Raw genomic sequence first — 22,076 nt, 5'->3', positions numbered from 1 at the left:
TGTAATTTTTAATCTTGATGGATTTTTAAATTTGATGACAACTGTTTTTAATGTGTATGGTTATACTGTAAGCCGCCCTGAGTCCCCTGATGGGTCCCCTGAAGGGCGGGGTAGAAGTGATGTAATAAAAAATAATAATATTATACTATGCAACGCGATTTTTGTTCCTGGGGTATCAGTGTCATTTCCTATCTGGTTCTATCATAAAAACAGGAAAGGGTAGGAGACCCCCAGCATTTCCACACTACCAGTCCCCCTCCCCACTCACTGGGTTTATTTCATAGATTTATAACACTGGAAGGGACCCTCAAAGACCATCCAGTCCAACCTCCTCCTTCCACGCAGAAATGCAGAACAGAAACACAATTTTTGTTCCTGGGTCATAAATGTTATTTCCTAATTGTTTCTAACCATAAAAACATGGGAAAGGTTTATTAAACCGAAATTTTTTTGTTTCTGAGGGGCATCCTGCTGTAGCACATTTTCCTCTAGTTTTTCAGTGAATATCTTGAGTCGTAACCAATTCAAACTAGTTTGTAGCGACCGCAGAAACAAAGTTTCTGGGGTAGAAAAACTATTTCCAAAGTGAAGTAGGAAATAACACATTCAAATCACAAACAGAATTTGTTTTTCAAATTTTGTTACGTAGTGTAAAAATGATGTTATTCCTTACATGTTGCTTCCATTAAGTGCAGATGGTGGAACTCTGTGAAACAACCTATACAATCTGATTTTTTTAAAGTATCTACCAGACAAGCAAAAGGGTGGAGATTACAAGGGAGCAGCAGGGTGTTTCTTTCTGCCTTGCAGAAAGACACAATCAAAGCTTTCCTGACAGATGGCCATCTAGCTTCTCCTTTAAATTTTTAAAACATTATTATTTAACGTAAACATTAGATAACACCAAGCAGCAATTAGACTGTACAGAATCAGAGAGACTGACAAGCATACAAGTTTGTATAACTAATAGAAGATAAAAGATTGAAACAGAATACATTGGAACTCTATAACACTAAGTTAAATACGTAAATTTAAGTGAGATGTTAACTTCCAATTAGTGTACTTTTCAAATTGTCGGTTTGCTCACCCTATACTGTAGCTCCTTTGCATATAATTCTTACGCATACAGTTTTGAACAAAAGGGGAAAAAAGATAATCTGCACAGCCTTCGTATTTGTTGACTACAATAGTCTCACTTATCCAACATTCGCTTATCCAACGTGCTGGATTATCCAACACAGTCTGCCTTTTTAGTAGTCGATGTTTTTGCAGCCAATGTTTTCAATACATTGCGATGTTTTGGTGCTAAATTCGTAAATACCGTAATTACTCCATAATGTTACTGTATATTGAACTGCTTTTTCTGTGTAATTTGTTGTAAAACATGTTTTGGTGCTTAATTTGTAAAATCATAATGTAATTTGGTGTTTGATAAGCTTTTCCTTAATCCCTCCTTATTATCCAACATATTGGCTTATCCAATGTTCTGCCGGTCCATTTATGTTGGATAAGCGAGACTCTGCTGTACATTGAAACTCTAAATGCTACACCCATAACACTAAGTTAAATAAATTTAAGTCAGATGCTCAATGTGTTGTTGAACCTAAGTGAGATGTTACTTCTAATTAGTGTACTTTCCAAATTGTCAGTTTGCTCACCCTATACCAGGGGTCCTCAAACTTTTTAAGCCGAGGGCCGGTCCACAATCCTTCAGACTGTTGAGGGGCCGGATTATCATTTGAAAAAAAAACAAACAAACAAATTCCGATGCACACTGCACATGTCTTATTTGTAGTGCAAAAACAACAACAACAACAAGAACAATGAAAGAACAATACAATATTTAAAAATAAAAACAATTTTAACCCAACATACATTTATCAGGATTTCAATGGGAAGTGTGCTCCTGCTTCTGGCCAATGAGATAGTCAAGTTAATTAGGATTGTTGTTGTTGTTGTTGTTGTTGTGTGCCTTCAAGTCATTTCAGACTTTGGGCGAGCCTAAGTCTAAAATGTATTTATTATTTATTTATTTACTGCATTTATTTACTACATTTGTATCACACTCTTCTCACCCCAAAGGGGACTCAGAGTGGCTTACAAATTATATGTACATACAATATATTATATTATTAGCATAGCACAATATTAGCATTATATATTACTTTATTGAACTATACCACTATACTGTAATATAATATAGTAATATTATATGTAATTATATATAATTAATATTATTATATGGTATTATTATTAGTGTTATATTGTATTACATTATAATATTGTCAATATTATATGTATATACAGTAGAGTCTCACTAATCCAAGCCTCGCTTATCCAAGCCTCTGGATTATCCAAGCCATTTTTGTAGTCAATGTTTCCAATATATCGTGATATTTTGGTGCTAAATTCGTAAATACAGTAATTACAACATAACATTACTGGGTATTGAACTACTTTTTCTATCAAATTTGTTGTATAACATGAAGTTTTGGTGCTTAATTTGTAAAATCATAACCTAATTTGATGTTTAATAGGCTTTTCCTTGATCAGTCCTTATAATCCAAGATATTCGCTTATCCAAGCTTCTGCCGGCCCGTTTAGCTTGGATTAGTGAGACTCTACTGTACAATATATTGTATTATAAAACTGAGGGCGGGGGCCAGGTAAATGACCTCGGAGGGCCGCATCCGGCCCCCGGGCCTTAGTTTGGGGACCCCTGCCCTATACTGTAGCTTCTTGGCTGTTTGGTTATTCTTATGCAAACAATTTTGAACAAAAGGGGAAAAAGATAATCTGCACAGCCTTTGCATTTGTTGACTACTATAATATAAGTAGTATTGTTGATCGAAATGATGGCCGAAATCACTGGGTTGCTGTGAGTTTTCCAGGCTCTATGCCCAGCCATAGATGTGGGCAAAACGTCAGGAGAGAATGCTTTGGGAATCTGGCCATACAGCCCAGAAAATTCATAGCAACCTATAGTAAAGTATTGTTAGTTCAACTAGAACGTGTATGGGAAAATGTGTTTTTATCAATTATTGTTAATCATTTTAGATGTATTGTTTATTTTTATTTATTTATTTTATTTATTTACTACATTTATATACCACTCTTCTCACCCCGAAGGGGACTCAGAGCTGCTTACATATCAAATCTACATACAATATATTATTAGCATAGCACAATATAAGAATTAAATTACTATATTGTACTATATAATTTTATGGTACAGTAGAGTCTCACTTATCCAACACTCCCTTATCCAACGTTCTGGATTATCCAACGCCTTTTTGTAGTCAGTTGTTTTCAATAAATCGTGATATTTTGGTGCTAAATTCGTAAATACAGTAATTACTACATAGCATTACTGCGTATTGAACTACTTTTTCTGTCAAATTTGTTGTAAAACGTGATGTTTTGGTGCTTAATTTGTAAAATCATAACCTATTTTGATGTTTAATAGGCTTTTTCTTAATCTCTCCTCATTATCCAACATATTCGCTTATCCAACATTCTGCCGGCCCGTTTATGTTGGATAAGTGAGACTCTACTGTAATATTATTAGTAATATTACATTTAATAGATAATATATAATTAATATTATATTGTATTATTAATTAGTATAATAGTGTATTACATTATAATATTATTATCAATATTACAAGTACATACAATATATTGTATATTTATAAATTATTGTATATTATATCTATATGTATAAAAGAGTGATGGAATCAGGGCACCAGACAAAACAACAAAACTACAGGCCCTCCAACCTCGAAATCTGACAACACAACCCATCATCCACGGCCCTAGGTTGATACAACAAAAAGAAAAGAAAAATAAAGTTCTAATTAGAGAGAGAGGAATAATTGTTTTATCCAATTGCTGCCAGTTAGAAGGCTAAGCTCCGCCCACTTGGTCCCCTAGCAACCTACTCAGCCCAGGGGACAGGCAGACTTAGGCCTCACTTAGGCCTCTTCCACAGATTATCTAATTTGCACTGGATTATATGGCAGTGTAGACTCTAGGACTTCCTCTCCTTCAAACCACAGAGGCCGTGCCTTCCATAAATGAACTCAGACTAATTTGGGGGTGGGGGGATATTGTGAACCTGGCAGAGATACAATGCAGACCCTTCCCCATAAAACACTGTTTTGCCTTCCTCCTTCCTTCCTTCGCAGGCCGAGACCCGGGCAGAGTTTGCAGAGCGGTCCGTGGCCAAGTTGGAGAAGACCATTGACGACCTGGAAGGTGAGGGGTCCCTCCGTTTTGGGGAGGGGGCTGCTCTTGGGGAGAGGAAGGGGGGCAGGACTGCCCCTCCGGAAGCGCCCCTTTTTTCTTTCTTTCCCGTCCCTTCCTCACTTCCTTCCTCCTTCACTCCCCTCACCTTCGCTCTTTTCTCATTCCACGCCCCCTCCCCTCTTTGGATCCCCCTCCTCTGCTTGGACTCTGCCTCACCCCCCCCCACCTTCTCCCCCAACAACAACAACAACAACAACAGACGAGGTCTATGCTCAGAAGATGAAGTACAAAGCCATCAGCGAGGAGCTGGACAACGCCTTGAACGACATCACCTCCCTTTGAGACCCCTCCTCACTTTGCCGGACCCTCACCTCCGCCTCTCTGTCCGTCTGTCTGTCTGTCCATCTGTCCTTTCCTCCCTGGATGCTTCTGCAGCCACACCAATGCCCCCTCCCCTTCTCCTTTGGCCACAAAAGACCCCCAAGTGCCTTGCTTTGTCTGTCTGTCGAGTTGGGAAGCCTTGCTTTACCCAGGATCTTAATTGGGGGTGGGGGTCCTGGGTCCTGGATCTCCCTCCTCCCTCTCCCCCATTCTGTGCCTTCAGTGCCTTTGCAAATTGGGTTGGGGGTCTCTTCCTTGCAGAGCCCCAAATTGGGTTGTGGGTCTTTTCCTTGCGGAACCCCAAATTGGGTTGGGGGTCTCTTGCTTGCAGAGCCCCAAATTGGGTTGTGGGTCTTTTCCTTGCGGAACCCCAAATTGGGTTGGGGGTCTTTTCCTTGCAGTGCCTTTGCAAATTGGGTGGGGGTCTTTTCCTTGCAGAGCCCCAAATTGGGTTGGGGGTCTTTTCCTTGCAGTGCCTTTGCAAATTGGGTGGGGGTCTTTTCCTTGCGGAACCCCAAATTGGGTTGGGGGTCTTTTGTTTGCAGAGCCCCAAATTGAGTTGGGGGTCTTTTCCTTGCAGAACCCCAAATTGGGTTGGGGGTCTTTTGTTTGCAGAGCCCCAAATTGGGTTGTGGGTCTTTTCCTTGCGGAACCCCAAATTGGGTTGGGGGTCTTTTGTTTGCAGAGCCCCAAATTGAGTTGGGGGTCTTTTCCTTGCAGAACCCCAAATTGGGTTGGGGGTCTTTTCCTTGCAGTGCCTTTGCAAATTGGGTGGGGGTCTTTTCCTTGCAGAGCCCCAAATTGGGTTGGGGGGTCCTTTCCTTGCAAAGCCCCAAATTGGGTTGGGGGTCTTTCCTTGCAGAGCCCCAAATTGGGTTGGGGGTCTGGGGTTAGGTGGGATGTTCCTTGCAATTGGGGGGATGCAACAGCCCAGTTTAGACTCCGCCCCCGCTGTGCCCCCTCCCCACTCTGCCTGTCTGTCAATCTGTCCATCCGCCTGTCCGTCTACGGAGCATCTCATGACTGTTTCTCTCTCCAGACTCTGGTTCAATAAACGGTCTTTGCAAACGGCGTCTCTCTTTCTCTCTCTCTCTCTCTCTCTATCTTTTCGCCTCCATTGCTCTCTCTTTCCCTCCTTCATGATCCTCCGCTGCTCCCTGAGACCCTCGGCCCCCTCCCCTTCCCCAAAAAGGGCAATTGGGGGGGTCCAGGGGGGTCGTCCTCGACTTTTCCCTATTGCTATCCCCCCTTTACATAATATCTGGACACTGACCTCAGCCGTCCAGCCAGGCAAATCAAGGTGGGGGTGGGGGCTGCAGTGACCCCCTCCCCAATTTAATTCACTGAGGTCAATGTCAAGGGTCGTGGCCTGTGGCCCCCTCCCACAACTGTCCACTTGTTCTCATTCATCTCAGATTGCAATGGGAGACCTTTCAATGGGATCCAATGGGAAGCCAATGCTGTTTCCTTCTCCAATGTCCAGTATTTACCATACTTTGCTCTTCCAAATATTTTGGACTTAGAACTGAACCAGTTGGCCAAGAGTTTCTAGGAGTTCGTAGAACCAAATCATCCTAGCGTTAGAAGGGGCCTATTAAAGACCACCCAGTCCAGCCCCCTTCTTTCGCCCAGGCAGACAGGCACAACCTGATCCCTCCCGACAGATGGCCACCCAACCTCTGCTTAAAAACCTCTAGAGAAGGATTTCCATCGGATTCCCAGTAAGCAACATCAGACAGAAAGTTCTTCCTAATGTGTTGTCGAAGGCTTTCATGGCTGGAATCACAGAGTTGCTGTGAGTTTTCCGGGCTGTATGGCCATGTTCCAGCAGCATTCTCTCCTAACGTTTCGCCTGCATCTGTGGCAAATATCCTCACAGGTTTGTTCAGAAGTGTGTTGGGAATGAGGCAAGTAGAATGTGTGTGTGTGTGTGTGTATATACAGTAGAATCTCATTTATCCAACACTTGCTTATCCAACATTCTGGATTATCCAACGCATTTTTATAGTTAATGTTTTCAATACATCGTGATATTTTGGTGCTAAATTTGTAAATACAGTAATTACTACATAGCATTACTGCGTATTGAACTACTTTTTCTGTCAAAGTTGTTGTATAACATGAAGTTTTGGTGCTTAATTTGTAAAATCATAACCTAATTTGATGTTTAATAGGCTTTTCCTTAATGCCTCCTTATTATCCGACATATATCCAATGTTCTGCCAGCCCGTTTATGTTGGATAAGTGAGACTCTACTGTACATACATATATCTATCTATTTATCTCCCTGTGGAATAATGTCCAGCGTTGGAGAAAGAACCTTTGTCCGTTGCAAGTGTGAACATTGCAATTAGCAAGCTTGAATTAGCATCTGAATAGCCATGAAGTTTGCAAAGTCAATCAGTGAGGGTATCTTGACAAACTTTGCGAACTTCATGGCTACTCAGTGCCATTCATGCTTGCTAATTGCAACATTCTGTAGATTCCTGCAGTGGTTGCAAGGTATACAGTATATGGCAGAGTCCTCCAGGCAACAACAGCCAGGCTACCTCTATGCAGATACCCTCACTGATTGACTTTGCAACTTGAATAGTATTCAAGCTGGCTAACTGCACCTTTCACACTTGCTTTAACAGACAAGGATTCTTTCTCCCACCCTAGACATCATTTCACAGATATATATGTGAAGGCCCCTCCCCCAAGTAACATGCTATGCTAGATATATATACACACACACACACACACACATATATATATACACACAATATAATTTACAATAATATATAATAATACAACACATTGTATATACACATTTATTTATTTATGTATTTTATATTTATTTATTTAATTTATATAATATTCATAATATTATATTGTAATACGATATAATACTAATAATACAATATAATATTAATTATATATTATATTTTACATGTAATATTACTAATAATATTACAATATATTGATATAGTACAATATAGTAATTTATTGCCAGTATTATACTATGCTCATAATATAATATTGTATGTGAATTTAATTTGTAAGCCGCTCTGAGTCCCCTTCGGGGTGAGAACGGTGCGATATAAATGTAGTAAATAAAATAAATAAATAAATAAAAATCAGCAATACATCTAAAATGATTAACAATAATTGATAAAAACACATTGGCCCATACACGTTCTAGTTGAACTAACAATACTATACTATGGGTTGCTGTGAATTTTCTGGGCCGTATGGCCATGTTCCCAAAGCATTCTCTCCTGACGTTTCGCCCATATCTATGGCTGGGCATAGAGCCTGGAAAACTCACAGCAACCTAGTGCTTTCGGCCATGAAATCCTTTGACAATACTCTGCTATACTTAAACTATAATAGTCAACAAATACAAAGGCTGTGCAGATTACAATATATTGATATAGTACAATATAGTAATTTATTGCCAGTATTATACTATGCTAATAATCTAATATGGTATGTAAATTTAATTCGTAAGCCGCTCTGAGTCCCCTTCGGGGTGAGAACGGCGCGATATAAATGTAGCAAATAAATAAATATATATATACCCCCCACTTGTCTCACTGTCAACAGAACTTCTGAAGAGGCCATTAGTCACAGATGCAGGCGAAACGTCAGGAGAGAGTGCTGCTGGAACATGGCCATGTAGCCCAAAAAACTCAGCAACCCATTTTTTCCTAACATTCAAGTGGAATATTCCCCCACCCCTTGAAATTTGAATTAATAGACACTCCTGAAGTCGTTTCTTTTCCCATGAATTCTCTCCTTTCCTGGGAGCAATTAGGCCACACATAACATATATGAAAAATCAGGAATAAGGAAAGAAGATGTATAATCCAAAAAAAGGATTAGTAAAAGTAACCAGGCCTAGCTTCTCCCTTAAACGTGACGTTGCATGAACTAACTCTTGGGTAAACAACTTGCTGATTTAATAGACACTCATGAAGTCGTTTCTTTTCCCATGAAATCTCTCCTTTCCCGGTAGCAAATAAATAAATATATATATACCCCCCACTTGTGTCACTGTCAACAGAACTTCTGAAGAGGCCATTAGTCACAGATGCAGGCGAAACGTCAGGAGAGAGTGCTGCTGGAACATAGCCATGTAGCCCAAAAACTTCTCAGCAACCCATTTTTTCCTAACATTCCTTGCAATTTGAATCCATTGCTCCATGTTTTAAAGTCCAAAACAATCGGAGGGCCAAAGTTTGGGAATCACTGCCGCGAATGATACGTTTCTGTTTGAATTGGGAGTGTTAAAGGTGAATTAAAAATGGGTGCCATGCTCTTTGGGGGATGCCTGTTGCTCTCAACGGATGGGGAGTGATTTCTCTTTTTCTGCAACTTTGGGGTCTGGTTTAACTTTTCTCCACTGACGGCTCTTCCTTCCTCTCTTTTCCTGCTGCCGGATGCCTCTCTCTTTTCATTCTCTTTCCTATCGCCGTCCCTTCAGAGCGGTCCCGGCAGGAGGCGGAGAAAAACCGTCTCCTCACCAACGAATTGCGCCTTGTCCTCAACGGCCTCCACAACTGAGTTTTGGGAGTGGGGTCTTTTCAGGAGGGTGGAGTGGCCCTCCTTTTGGGAGGGTGGAGTGGCCCTCCTGTGTTGCGACTCTTGCCTATATAACCAGGAGGAAGGTCTTCTTCTTTTGCATCCCCCCCATTTGGACCAATGCAAGGAATGATGCTTTTTTGGGACCATGCCATGCCTCTCTCCCTTCCCGCCCAACATTGTTGACTGCGGGGCCTTTGCATGGTGGCCCCATTTACGTTCATTCATGGGACGCGATCCTGTTTAGTGCTGCCACGGCTCTCTTCTTGCCTCTGCCGCTTCTCTGCTCTTCTCTCTTTTTTTGGGAAAAGGAGGAAAAAAAATAGTAAAAACAAAGACAAGAGCAAATAAGGAGATTTTTATTATATGTAATACAGTAGAGTCTCACTTATCCAACATAAACGGGCCAGCAGAACGTTGGATAAGCGAATACGTTGGATAATAAGGAGAGATTAAGGAAAATCCTATTAAACATCAAATTAGTTTATGATTTTACAAATTAAGCACCAAAACATCATGTTATACAACAAATTTGACAGAAAAAGTAGTTCAATACACAGTAATGCTAAGTAGTAATTACTGTATTTACGAATTTAGCACCAAAATATCACGATGTATTGAAGACATTGACTACAAGAATGTGTTGGATAATCCAGAATGTTGGATAAGCGAGTGTTGGATAAGTGAGACTCTACTGTACCTAACAACACTAAATCTCAAGCAAAGACACTCACCTAAGACATACCTACACTAATGAAAACATACCAGACATACAACTACTGGAGCTAGGCTATGAAGGCCATACCCGCTTTCTGCTGATTTCTACCTCTCATCCTATTCCAGTCATGGCCAACCTATGACACGCGTGTCAGCACTGACACGCCTAGCCATTTTTGCTGACACGCTGCCGAAGGCAGATTGATTGGAGGACTAATGTCTTTTGTGGCCAAATTTGGTGTGATTCGGTCCAGTGGTTTTGCTGTTTACTCCATGGGAATTATGCACATTACACACACACACACACACACATATATAATCATTCTATTATTATTCTGTTATTATTGTATTTATTTATTATTTATTTACAGTATTTATATTCCGCCCTTCTTTCTCACCCCGAAGAGGACTCAGGGCGGATTACAATGAACACATTTATGGCAAACATTCAATGCCAACAGACAAACAGTTTTAGACAGACACAGAGGCATTTTTAACATCTTTCCAGCTTCACGATTCCGGCCACAGGGGGAGCTGTTGCTTCACCGTTTCTGGCTGTTCTTCCTCATTCTTTTCCTCGTGTTTTGCTGGCAGTTTTATGGTGTTGTAGATTAGTTAAATTAGCCTCCCGCATAAAGCGTACCTAAATTTTCCCTACTTGACAGATGCAACTGTCTTTCGGGGCTGCATAGGTCAACAGCAAGCCGGGGCTTTTTTTTTTTTATGGTCGGAGGCTTAACCCGACCCGGGCTTCGAACTCATGACCTCTCGGTCAGTAGTGATTTATAGCAGCTGGTTATTATTATTATTATTATTATTATTATTATTATTATTAGAATCATAGAATAGTAGAGTTGGAAGAGACCACATGGGCCATCTAGTCCAATCCCCTGCTAAGAAGCAGGAAATCGCATTCAAAGCACCCCCGACAGATGGCCATCCAGCCTCTGCTTAAAAGCCTCCAAGGAAGGAGCCTTATAATAATATAATAATTATATATAATATAATAATAATTATTATTATTATATTATATTATTCATGATTCATGACTACATTGAAATTAGAATAGAGAGAAATCAGCATGGAAACTGCAAGAGGTACCATAGATTGTTGTACATGGAAATACAGTAGAGTCTCACTTATCCAACGTTCTGGATTATCCAACGCATTTTTGTAGTCAATGTTTTCAATACATCGTGATATTTTGGTGCTAAATTTGTAAATACAGTAATTACTACACAGCATTACTGTGTATTGAACTACTTTTTCTGTCAAATTTGTTGTATAACATGATGTTTGGGTGCTTAATTTGTAAAATTATAACCTAATTTGATGTTTAATAGGCTTTTCCTTAATCCCTCCTTACTATCCAAGATATTCGTTTATCCAAGCTTCTGCCGGCCCGTTCAGCTTGGATAAGTGAGACTCTACTGTATATTATTATATTATTACTATTATATTATTATTATATTATTTATTATTCATGACTACATTGAAACTACAACCGAGAGAAATCAGCATGGAAACTGCAAGAGGTCCCATAGATTGTTGTACATGGAAATAAGGGTAGTAAATAGTTTTTGATTCATTAAATACAGTTATATATTACAATTATATATTTTTGTTATTTAAACTATATATATTGCGAAATTATGGTTTTTTTTCTCAAAGTGACACACCACCCAAGTCATGCTAGGTTTTTTGGTGAATTTTGACACACCAACCGCAAAAGGTTGCCCATCATTGTCCTATTCCCAGGATTCCCTAGCTGTTTTGCAGTAATAGTGGTATCAAACCGTTTCATCTCCAAAGTGCGGTTGCACCCTCCGTTAATGGAGTATGCTTCCAACCCAATTTGCAATAATAATAATAATAATAATAATAATAATAATAATAATAATAATAATAATTTTATTTGTATCCCGCCACCATCTCCCCCGGAGGGGACTCGGGGCAGCTCACAGAAATATCAAATACAAAACAATAACAATATACAATACATCATTAGACAATAACATGCTCCGATTGTAATATTTTCACATTAACCAAGAAGAATAAAAACACGCTCATTAAAAGCATAGAATTTAAAAACAGTGAGGTTGTAATAGTAGATTAGCAAAGTGCATATTATAAGTTGCAGACTCAAAATATAGATAAAGTGCTGAAATTGGTGGGAAAGTCACAAGATTAAAAGCAGGGAGGTTTCCAAAGTAGCTGGAAACCTGGAACCGGAGAGGATTCTTAGGATCCTAGAGTTGGAAGAGACCCCCAGAGGACATCCAGTCCAACCCCCTTCCACCAGGCAGGAAGGGACAATTTAATCCTTCCTGAGAGATGGCCATCCAGCCTCTGCTTAAAGACCTCCTAAGAAGGAGACTCCAATGGATTCCCATGCAGCCTGTACTCTGTTAAGTTTGGAAGGGACCTCCAGAGGCTATCTAGTCCAACCTCCCGACAGAAAGGCACAATCTAATCCCTCCTGAGAGACAGCCATTTAGCTTCTGCTTAAAGACCTCCAGAGAAGGAGAGAGGCTCCAATGGCAGCCTATATTCTGTTCAGTTTGGAAGGGACTCCCAGAGGCCATCTAGTCCACCCCTTCTACCAGGCAGAAAGACACAACTTAAGCCCTCCTGAGAGATGGCCATCCAGTCTCTGCTGAAAGACCTCCAATGGATTCCCAGGCAGCCTATATTCTGTTAAGTTTGGAAGGGACTCCCAGAGGCCATCTAGTCCACCCCTTCTACCAGGCAGAAAGACACAATCTAATCTCCCTGAGAGATGGCCATCCAGACCTCCAGAGAAGGAGAGAGACTCCAGTGAATTCCCAGGCAGCCTATATTCTGTTCAGTTTGGAAGGGACTCCCAGAGGCTATCTAGTCCACCCCTTCTACCAGGCAGAAAGACACAATCCAATCCCTCCTGAGTGATGGCCATCCAGTCTCTGCTTAAAGTCCTCCAGAGAAGGAAACCCCAATGGATTCCCAGGTAGCCTATATGCTGTTACGTTTGGAAGGGACCTCCAGAGGCCATCCAGTCCACCCCCTTCTGCCAGGCAGGAAGATTATTTCAAGCTCTCTGCTCTTCTCTCTTCTGAGCTACTGATCCTGTCGCCTTTCTGCTCCTCCTCTTTGGGGACTGAGCTCCAGTGCTGCCGGTCAGTGGATTGGGGCCAAGGCGGGGGGCAGGGGTCCTGCCCCATTGCCCTAAATGGAGGGCACTTGGAGGCACACGTCTTCCACCTGGACTGACTTCTCCCTTGGTGTGTGTGCGTGTGCGTGTGCCTTTGAATCTCCTCCATTGATTTCTCCCTTTGGGGTGCTTCTGCCCCGCCTTGTGTCTCTTCCTCCTCCTCCTCCTCCTCCACTTTTGGGGTGCCTCCTGCCCCCCGCTTTCCGGCTGTGGGTGTGCCTTGTGTGCCTGCCCTCCGTTGTTGTGTCCGCAGAGAACCTGGCCAGCGCCAAAGAGGAGAACGTCAACATCCACCAAGTCCTGGACCAGACGCTGCTGGAGCTCAACAACCTCTGAGGGGTCAAGGGGCCCTCTCCCACGCCCCTGCCCCCCGCCTGCCACTGACCCACAGCAGCTCCTCCAGGGCCCAGCCTCTCCCGCACTGCCCCTTCCAGGCTCCGCATTAAAGCAGCAAGATGATCAACAGCCAATGGGGTCTCTCTGTCTCTTTGTCTGATCGTTGGGTGGGAGACCTGTTGGAAGCCCCCTCACCTCCTTGGGGGTCGGGGGTCCCCAAAAAATCCAGGGGTCAGGTTCAACCTAACTCTTGCATTTGCAGCCTCCAGATCCTGAGCAGTTTGATCTGAGACATGCACTTTCGACAACACTTGTGTTGCATCTGCTCTCTGCTCTTCCCCTGCCTCTGTGCTTTTTCAATCAAGCACACTAGAACTTTGTATTTCTGCCAAGAGAATCCTCAGCGGCAAATTCAGTGTTCCCTCACTACTTTGCGGTTCACTTTTTACTCCTTTGCTGTTTCGTGGGGAAATTATTTATTTATTTATTTGTTTTGATCTGAGACATGCACTTTCGAAAACACTTGTGTTGCATCTGATCTCTGCTCTTCCCCTGCCTCTGCTTTTTCAATCAAGCACACTGGAACTCTGTATTTCTGCCAAGACAATACTCAGCGGCAAATTCAGTGTTCCCTCACTACTTTGCGGTTCACTTTTTACTCCTTTGCTGTTTCGTGGGGAAATTATTTATTTATTTATTTGTTTTGGTCTGAGACATGCACTTTCGAAAACACTTGTGCTGCGTCTGCTCTCTGCTCTTCCCCTGCCTCTGTGCTTTTTCAATCAAGCACACTAGAACTTTGTATTTCTGCCAAGAGAATCCTCAGCGACAAATTCAGTGTTCCCTCACTACTTTGCGGTTCACTTTTTACTCCGCTGTTTCATGGGGAAATTATTTATTTATTTTGATCTGAGACATGCACTTTCGACAACACTTGTGTTGCATCTGATCTCTGCTCTTCCCCTGCCTCTGTGCTTTTTCAATCAAGCACACTAGAACTCTGTATTTCTGCCAAGACAATACTCAGTGGCAAATTCAGTGTTCCCTCACTACTTCACAGTTCAATTTTTACTCCTTCGCTGTTTCGCTGGAAATTTATTTATTTATTTACCCATTGTTGCTTCTCCTCAGGGCTGCCCCCTTGCTTCATGTCTGCCGTGTTGCTCTGGCTGCCTCTGCTTCTGCATTCCGCCCGGTGAGTGAGCGAGGGAGGGTGGGTGAGAAAGTGAAAGAGTGAGGGCGGACAGCAGTGGTGGCAGAAGCAGGAGTCTGGAAGAGGCGGCCAGACTCCTGCTTCTGCTGCCATTCCAGCCAGGCCACTGGGAAACGTGGAGGACTTGGAAGAAGGGGTGGAGTCTTCCACGAGATCTTACACCCTCTTCCGAGTCCTCCACATTTCCCGGCGTGGCCTGGCTGGAGTGGCAGAAGCAGGAGTCTGGAAGAGGCGGCCAGGCTCCTGCTTCTGCCGCCACTCCAGCCAGGCCACCGGGAAACGTGGAGGACTTGGAAGAAGGGGCGGAGTCCTCCACGAGTCCCGCCCCCTCTTCCGAGTCCTCCACGTTTCCCGACGTGGCCCGGCTGGAGCGGCAGAAGCAGGAGTCTGGAAGAGGTGGCCAGGCTCCTCCTCCTGCCTCCACTCCAACCAGGCCACCGGGAAACATGGAGGACTCGGAAGAAGGGGTGGAGTCCTCCACGAGTCCTGCCCCCTCTTCCAATTCACGTTTCCCGGCATGGCCCGGCAGAAGCCACCTCTTCTAGGCTCCTGCCTCTGCCGCCACTACCTCCCGCCCTCACTCTCTTACCCACCCTCCCTCACTTGCTCGCTCACTCACCGGGCAGAACGGCGTTCCTTCTTCCCTGGCTGCCGGAGCAGAGGCAGCCAGAGCAACATGGCGGGCACGGAGCAAGGGGCTCGGCGGCGCAGGTAGGGAAGGCTTCACTGGCTCCCTGGGGCTTGCAAGGGGGAGAAAGGCCACCTAACTATTATGATTATCCAGAAAGTAGATTACGTTTTGGAATTAAAAATGAACAAAGTATAGGAGAAAACATTTACCATATGCAGTTGAAAGCCACAACCAAATACCACATCTCACGTGGTCGCCTGGTGCACCTCAAGGCAGCATGAACACTGGAAACTAGACAGAGACCAATAATCGTATAATATCTTTATTAAAGCAAATATAAATTCAGGAATGCATAAGCAGAAGGAATGAGTGGGAAATAGTCCTTTGTGATGAGGTATGAATAAGTCCAAAAAGATGAAGGAAAATGTCCAATATTATTGTCCAAAGTCCAAAACCGAAACACGCTCAAACAACAAGGGAGCAAGGCTGAATAACAAGGTCCCCAGTCACTAGGAGATTGTGGATATCAAAGCAGGAACAAGACGAAGCGAAGATCAAACTTGATTCAGGAAAAGGCAAGGAAGTGAATTTACTCCGGTTTAAAACGGGAGTCGCGGCTCGGCTTGGCCGCCAGGAACAGTCACCAGCTTGGCTTGGCTTGGTGAAATCAGGGAACTGGAGTCGGTGAAGTGGTCTCAGGAAAACGCTACGTTGACACCGCAACTTGTCTGCAGTGCCAGGCACTTTTATGGAACGAAGATCAGATCCCAACAAAGGGAGCCCAAACTCCCCAAAGGTTCCCAAGGGAATCTTCTTATCCACAATCCCCTCGAGATGCCAAGCGGTTACTCCTTCTAAGCTCTTGTTTTTCTGATCTCTGGCGATGCAAAAACTCCTTTCGGTTGAAGGCCACGTTCTCTGGGGAACTCTGGACATCTGGTTCAGCCACGGGAGTAACATCTCCAGTCTCTCTCCGAATTAAGGAAGCATCTGAACTATCAACAATCGGCAGCTGTAACTGAAAGGAACTGGGAGAACTGGGCAAAAGATCAGAATAAGCTTCATCCTGGTCAAAGTTCATTTCTGGATCAGGTTCAGAAGCCAAAGGTGGCTGGGGCACGACATCGCCATTCAAATCTAGGCACTTACCATAGCGATGAAGGAGCTTTGCAACTCCTTCCCCACAAAATTCTGCCACTTGCGTCCTCAACCACTTGTTTCCAACAATGGGGGCGTGGCTGGCAACACAGCGTTTTGGCGACGCTGCGCAGCTGCGAGAAGGGCTGACCGGCTGGTTGAAGCAAGTGGCAGAATTTAGTGGGGAAGGAGTGGCAAAGCTCCTTCATCACTATGGTAAATGCCTAGATTTGAACGGCGACTACGTGAGATGTGGTATTTGGGTGTGGCTTTCAACTGCATATGGTAAATGTTTTCTCCTATACTTTGTTCATTTTTAATTCCAAAACATAATCTACTTTCTGGATTGCCCTCGTATTAAAATAATGTATAAATGTTAAAACAAATATAGTGTCCCTCCTTTTCAGATCTTTTCGCTGGTGGTCCTGGAACGTAACCCCCGTGATAAGTGAGGGAACACTGCTCTATTTCTAGTTCCAACTATTTACTATTTACAATTACTCACATAGACTAGCACTCAAGAGACGGTCGCGGCGGAAGAGAGAGCTCAAGCACACAGTCAGGGCTTTTATCCGTGTATGTTTATCTCAATGTTGACTCCTCAGACACTGCATGTGTCTTGACCGGAGGTGTCGTTCTTGTCCAGCCTCTCTAGGCACTGAGAGATTTTAACCCAGGCATCGGCCAACTTTGGCCTTCCCTCCAGGTGTTTTGGACTTCAACTCCCACAATTCCTAAAAGCCGATGGTCCCAGTGGTGATGGGCACACTGGGTGCCGTGCCGAAAGATCTCAGCCGGCATTTGGAAACAATAGGCATTGACAAAATTACGATCTGCCAACTGCAAAAGGCCACCCGACTGGGATCTGCACGCATCATCCGAAAATACATCACACAGTCCTAAGCACTTGGGAAGTGTTCGACTTGTGATTTTGTGAAACGAAACCCAGCATATCTATCTTGTTTGCTGTGTCATACAACGTCGTGTCAATAATAATAATAATAATAATAATAATAATAGGTATAAAGCTGGAAATAATAGTTTTTGGAAGTAGAATATAATAATAATAATAATAATAATAGGTATAAAGCTGGAAATAGTTTTTGGAAGGGCAAAAGGATCATTTAGAGTAGAAGATAATATTAATAGGTATAAAGCTGGAAATAATAATAATAATAATAATAATAATAATAATAATAGGTATAAAGCTGGAAATAATAGTTTTTGGAAGGGCAAAAAGATCATTTAGAGTAGAATATAATAATAATAGGAATAAAGCTGGAAATAGTAGTTTTTGGAAGGGCAAAAGGATCATTTAGAGTAGAATACAATAATAATATTAATAGGCATAAAGCTGGAAATATAATAGGTATAAAGCTGGAAATAATAGTTTTTGGAAGGGCAAAAGGATCATTTAGAGCAGAATAATAATACAGTAGAGTCTCACTTATCCAACACTCGCTTATCCAACGTTCTGGATTATCCAACGCATTTTTGTAGTCAATGTTTTCAATATATCATGATATTTTGGTGTTAAATTCTTAAATACAGGAATTACTACATAGCATTACTGTATATGGAACTACTTTTTCTGTCAAATTTGTTGCATAACATGATGTTTTGGTGCTTAATTTGTAAAATCATAACCTAATTTAATGTTTAATAGGGTTCTCCTTAATCTCTCCTTATTATCCAACATATTCGCTTATCCAACGTTCTGCCGGCCCGTTTACGTTGGATAAGTGAGACTCTACTGTATAGTCATAAAGCTGGAAATAATAATAATAATAGTTTTTGGAAGGGCAAAGGGATCATTTAGAGCAGAATATAATAATAATAATAATAATAATAATAATAATAATAATAATAATAATAATAATGGGTATAAAGCTGGAAATAATAATAGTTTTTGGAAGGGCAAAGGGATCATTTATAGCAGAATATAATAATAATAATAATAATAATAATAATAATAATAATAATAATGGGTATAAAGCTGGAAATAATAATAGTTTTTGGAAGGGCAAAGGGATCATTTAGAGCAGAATATAATAATAATAATAATAATAATAATAATAATAATAATAATGGGTATAAAGCTGGAAACAATAATAGTTTTTGGAAGGGCAAAGGGATCATTTAGAGCAGAATATAATAATAATAACAATAATAATAATAATAATAATAATGGGTATAAAGCTGGAAATAATAGTTTTTGGAAGGGCAAAGGGATCATTTATAGCAGAATATAATAATAATAATAATAATAATAATAATAATAATAATAATAATAATAATGGGTATAAAGCTGGAAATAATAATAGTTTTTGGAAGGGCAAAGGGATCATTTATAGCAGAATATAATAATAATAATAATAATAATAATAATAATAATAATAATAATAATAATGGGTATAAAGCTGGAAACAATAATAGTTTTTGGAAGGGCAAAGGGATCATTTAGAGCAGAATATAATAATAATAATAATAATAATAATAATAATAATAATAATGGGTATAAAGCTGGAAATAATAATAGTTTTTGGAAGGGCAAAGGGATCATTTATAGCAGAATATAATAATAATAATAATAATGGGTATAAAGCTGGAAATAATAATAGTTTTTGGAAGGGCAAAGGGATCATTTATAGCAGAATATAATAATAATAATAATAATAATAATAATAATAAAAATGGGTATAAAGCTGGAAACAATAATAGTTTTTGGAAGGGCAAAGGGATCATTTAGAGCAGAATATAATAATAATAATAATAATAATAATAATAATAATAATAATAATAATAATGGGTATAAAGCTGGAAATAATAATAGTTTTTGGAAGGGCAAAGGGATCATTTATAGCAGAATATAATAATAATAATAATAATAATAATAATAATGGGTATAAAGCTGGAAATAATAGTTTTTGGAAGGGCAAAGGGATCATTTAGAGCAGAATATAATAATAATAATAATAATAATAATAATAATAATAATAATAATGGGTATAAAGCTGGAAATAATAATAGTTTTTGGAAGGGCAAAGGGATCATTTATAGCAGAATATAATAATAATAATAATAATAATAATGAGTATAAAGCTGGAAACAATAATAGTTTTTGGAAGGGCAAAGGGATCATTTAGAGCAGAATATAATAATAATAATAATAATAATAATAATAATAATAATAATAATAATAATAATGGGTATAAAGCTGGAAATAATAATAGTTTTTGGAAGGGCAAAGGGATCATTTATAGCAGAATGTAATAATAATAATAATGGGTATAAAGCTGGAAACAATAATAGTTTTTGGAAGGGCAAAGGGATCATTTATAGCAGAATATAATAATAATAATTATAATGGGTATAAAGCTGGAAATAATAATAGTTTTTGGAAGGGCAAAGGGATCATTTATAGCAGAAAATAATAATAATAATAATAATAATAATAATAATAATAATGGTATAAAGCTGGAAATAATAATAGTTTTTGGAAGGGCAAAGGGATCATTTAGAGCAGAATATAATAATAATAATAATAATAATGGGTATAAAGCTGGAAATAATAATAGTTTTTGGAAGGGCAAAGGGATCATTTATAGCAGAATATAATAATAATAATAATAATAATAATAATAATAATAATAATAATAATAATGGGTATAAAGCTGGAAACAATAATAGTTTTTGGAAGGGCAAAGGGATCATTTAGAGCAGAATATAATAATAATAATAATAATAATAATAATAATAATGGGTATAAAGCTGGAAATAATAATAGTTTTTGGAAGGGCAAAGGGATCATTTATAGCAGAATATAATAATAATAATAATAATAATAATAATAATGGGTATAAAGCTGGAAATAATAATAGTTTTTGGAAGGGCAAAGGGATCATTTAGAGCAGAATATAATAATAATAATAATAATAATAATAATAATAATAATAATAATAATAATGGGTATAAAGCTGGAAATAATAATAGTTTTTGGAAGGGCAAAGGGATCATTTATAGCAGAATATAATAATAATAATAATAATAATAATAATAATAATAATAATAATAATAATGGGTATAAAGCTGGAAATAATAGTTTTTGGAAGGGCAAAGGGATCATTTAGAGCAGAATATAATAATAATAATAATAATAATAATAATAATAATAATAATAGGTATAAAGCTGGAAATAATAATAGTTTTTGGAAGGGCAAAGGGATCATTTATAGCAGAATATAATAATAATAATAATAATAATAATAATAATAATAATAATAATAATAATGGGTATAAAGCTGGAAATAATAATAGTTTTTGGAAGGGCAAAGGGATCATTTATAGCAGAATATAATAATAATAATAATAATAATAATAGGTATAAAGCTGTAAATAATAATAGTTTTTGGAAGGGCAAAGGGATCATTTAGAGCAGAATATAATAATAATAATAATAATAATAATAATAATAATGGGTATAAAGCTGGAAATAATAATAGTTTTTGGAAGGGCAAAGGGATCATTTATAGCAGAATATAATAATAATAACAATAATAATAATGGGTATAAAGCTGGAAACGATAATAGTTTTTGGAAGGGCAAAGGGATCATTTATAGCAGAATATAATAATAATAATAATAATAATAATAATAGGTATAAAGCTGGAAATAATAATAGTTTTTGGAAGGGCAAAGGGGTCATTTATAGCAGAATATAATAATAATAATAATAATAATAATAATAATAATAATAATAATGGGTATAAAGCTGGAAACAATAATAGTTTTTGGAAGGGCAAAGGGATCATTTAGAGCAGAATATAATAATAATAATAATGGGTATAAAGCTGGAAATAATAATAGTTTTTGGAAGGGCAAAGGGATCATTTAGAGCAGAATATAATAATAATAATAATAATAATAATAATAATAATGGGTATAAAGCTGGAAATAATAATAGTTTTTGGAAGGGCAAAGGGATCATTTAGAGCAGAATATAATAATAATAATAATAATAATAATAATAATAATAATGGGTATAAAGCTGGAAATAATAATACGTATAAAGCTGGAAATAATAGTTTTTGGAAGGGCAAAAGGATCATTTATAGCAGAATATAATAATAATAATAATAATAATAATAATAATAGGTATAAAGCTGGAAATAATAGTTTTTGGAAGGGCAAAGGGATCATTTAGAGCAGAATATAATAATAATAATAATAATAATAATAATGGGTATAAAGCTGGAAATAATAATAGTTTTTGGAAGGGCAAAGGGATCATTTAGAGCAGAATATAATAATAATAATGGGTATAAAGCTGGAAATAATAATAGTTTTTGGAAGGGCAAAGGGATCATTTAGAGCAGAATATAATAATAATAACAATAATAATAATGGGTATAAAGCTGGAAATGATAATAGTTTTTGGAAGGGCAAAGGGATCATTTAGAGCAGAATATAATAATAATAATAGGTATAAAGCTGGAAATAATAATACGTATAAAGCTGGAAATAATAGTTTTTGGAAGGGCAAAAGGATCATTTAGAGTAGAATAATAATAATAATATAGATATAAAGCTGGAAATAATAATAGTTTTTGGAAGGGCAAAAGGATTAGAGTAGAATATAATAATAATAATAATAATAA

The 22,076-nt window shown here is 38.9% G+C and overlaps 1 protein-coding gene across 12 annotated transcripts in view; it reads left to right on the top strand.

Annotated features, from left to right (window-relative positions):
* The window catches only part of LOC100562720 (tropomyosin beta chain), a 64,596-nt gene extending 51,024 nt beyond the window's left edge, over nt 1–13,572 (top strand). For 4 of the 12 annotated variants that reach the window (XM_062972663.1, XM_062972662.1, XM_062972669.1 and 1 more), the window contains 2 exons: nt 4,188–4,257; nt 9,098–13,572. In XM_062972663.1, the coding sequence (XP_062828733.1) occupies nt 4,188–4,257; nt 9,098–9,177 (150 nt within the window). In that variant the 3' untranslated portion in view covers nt 9,178–13,572. Of the gene's footprint in view, nt 1–4,187; nt 4,258–4,507; nt 5,701–9,097 lie in introns of those variants that run through there. The other 8 variants (XM_062972659.1, XM_062972658.1, XM_062972665.1 and 5 more) reach the window with 2 other exon arrangements.
* Nucleotides 13,573–22,076: the final 8,504 nt, after the last annotated feature.

Source organism: Anolis carolinensis, chromosome 2 (genome assembly GCF_035594765.1).
Source record: "Anolis carolinensis isolate JA03-04 chromosome 2, rAnoCar3.1.pri, whole genome shotgun sequence".
In the NCBI taxonomy this organism is placed as follows: Eukaryota; Metazoa; Chordata; class Lepidosauria; order Squamata; family Dactyloidae; genus Anolis; species Anolis carolinensis.
The sequence above is the reverse complement of the archived record's forward strand: the minus strand, read 5'-3'. Positions and strand labels throughout refer to the sequence as shown.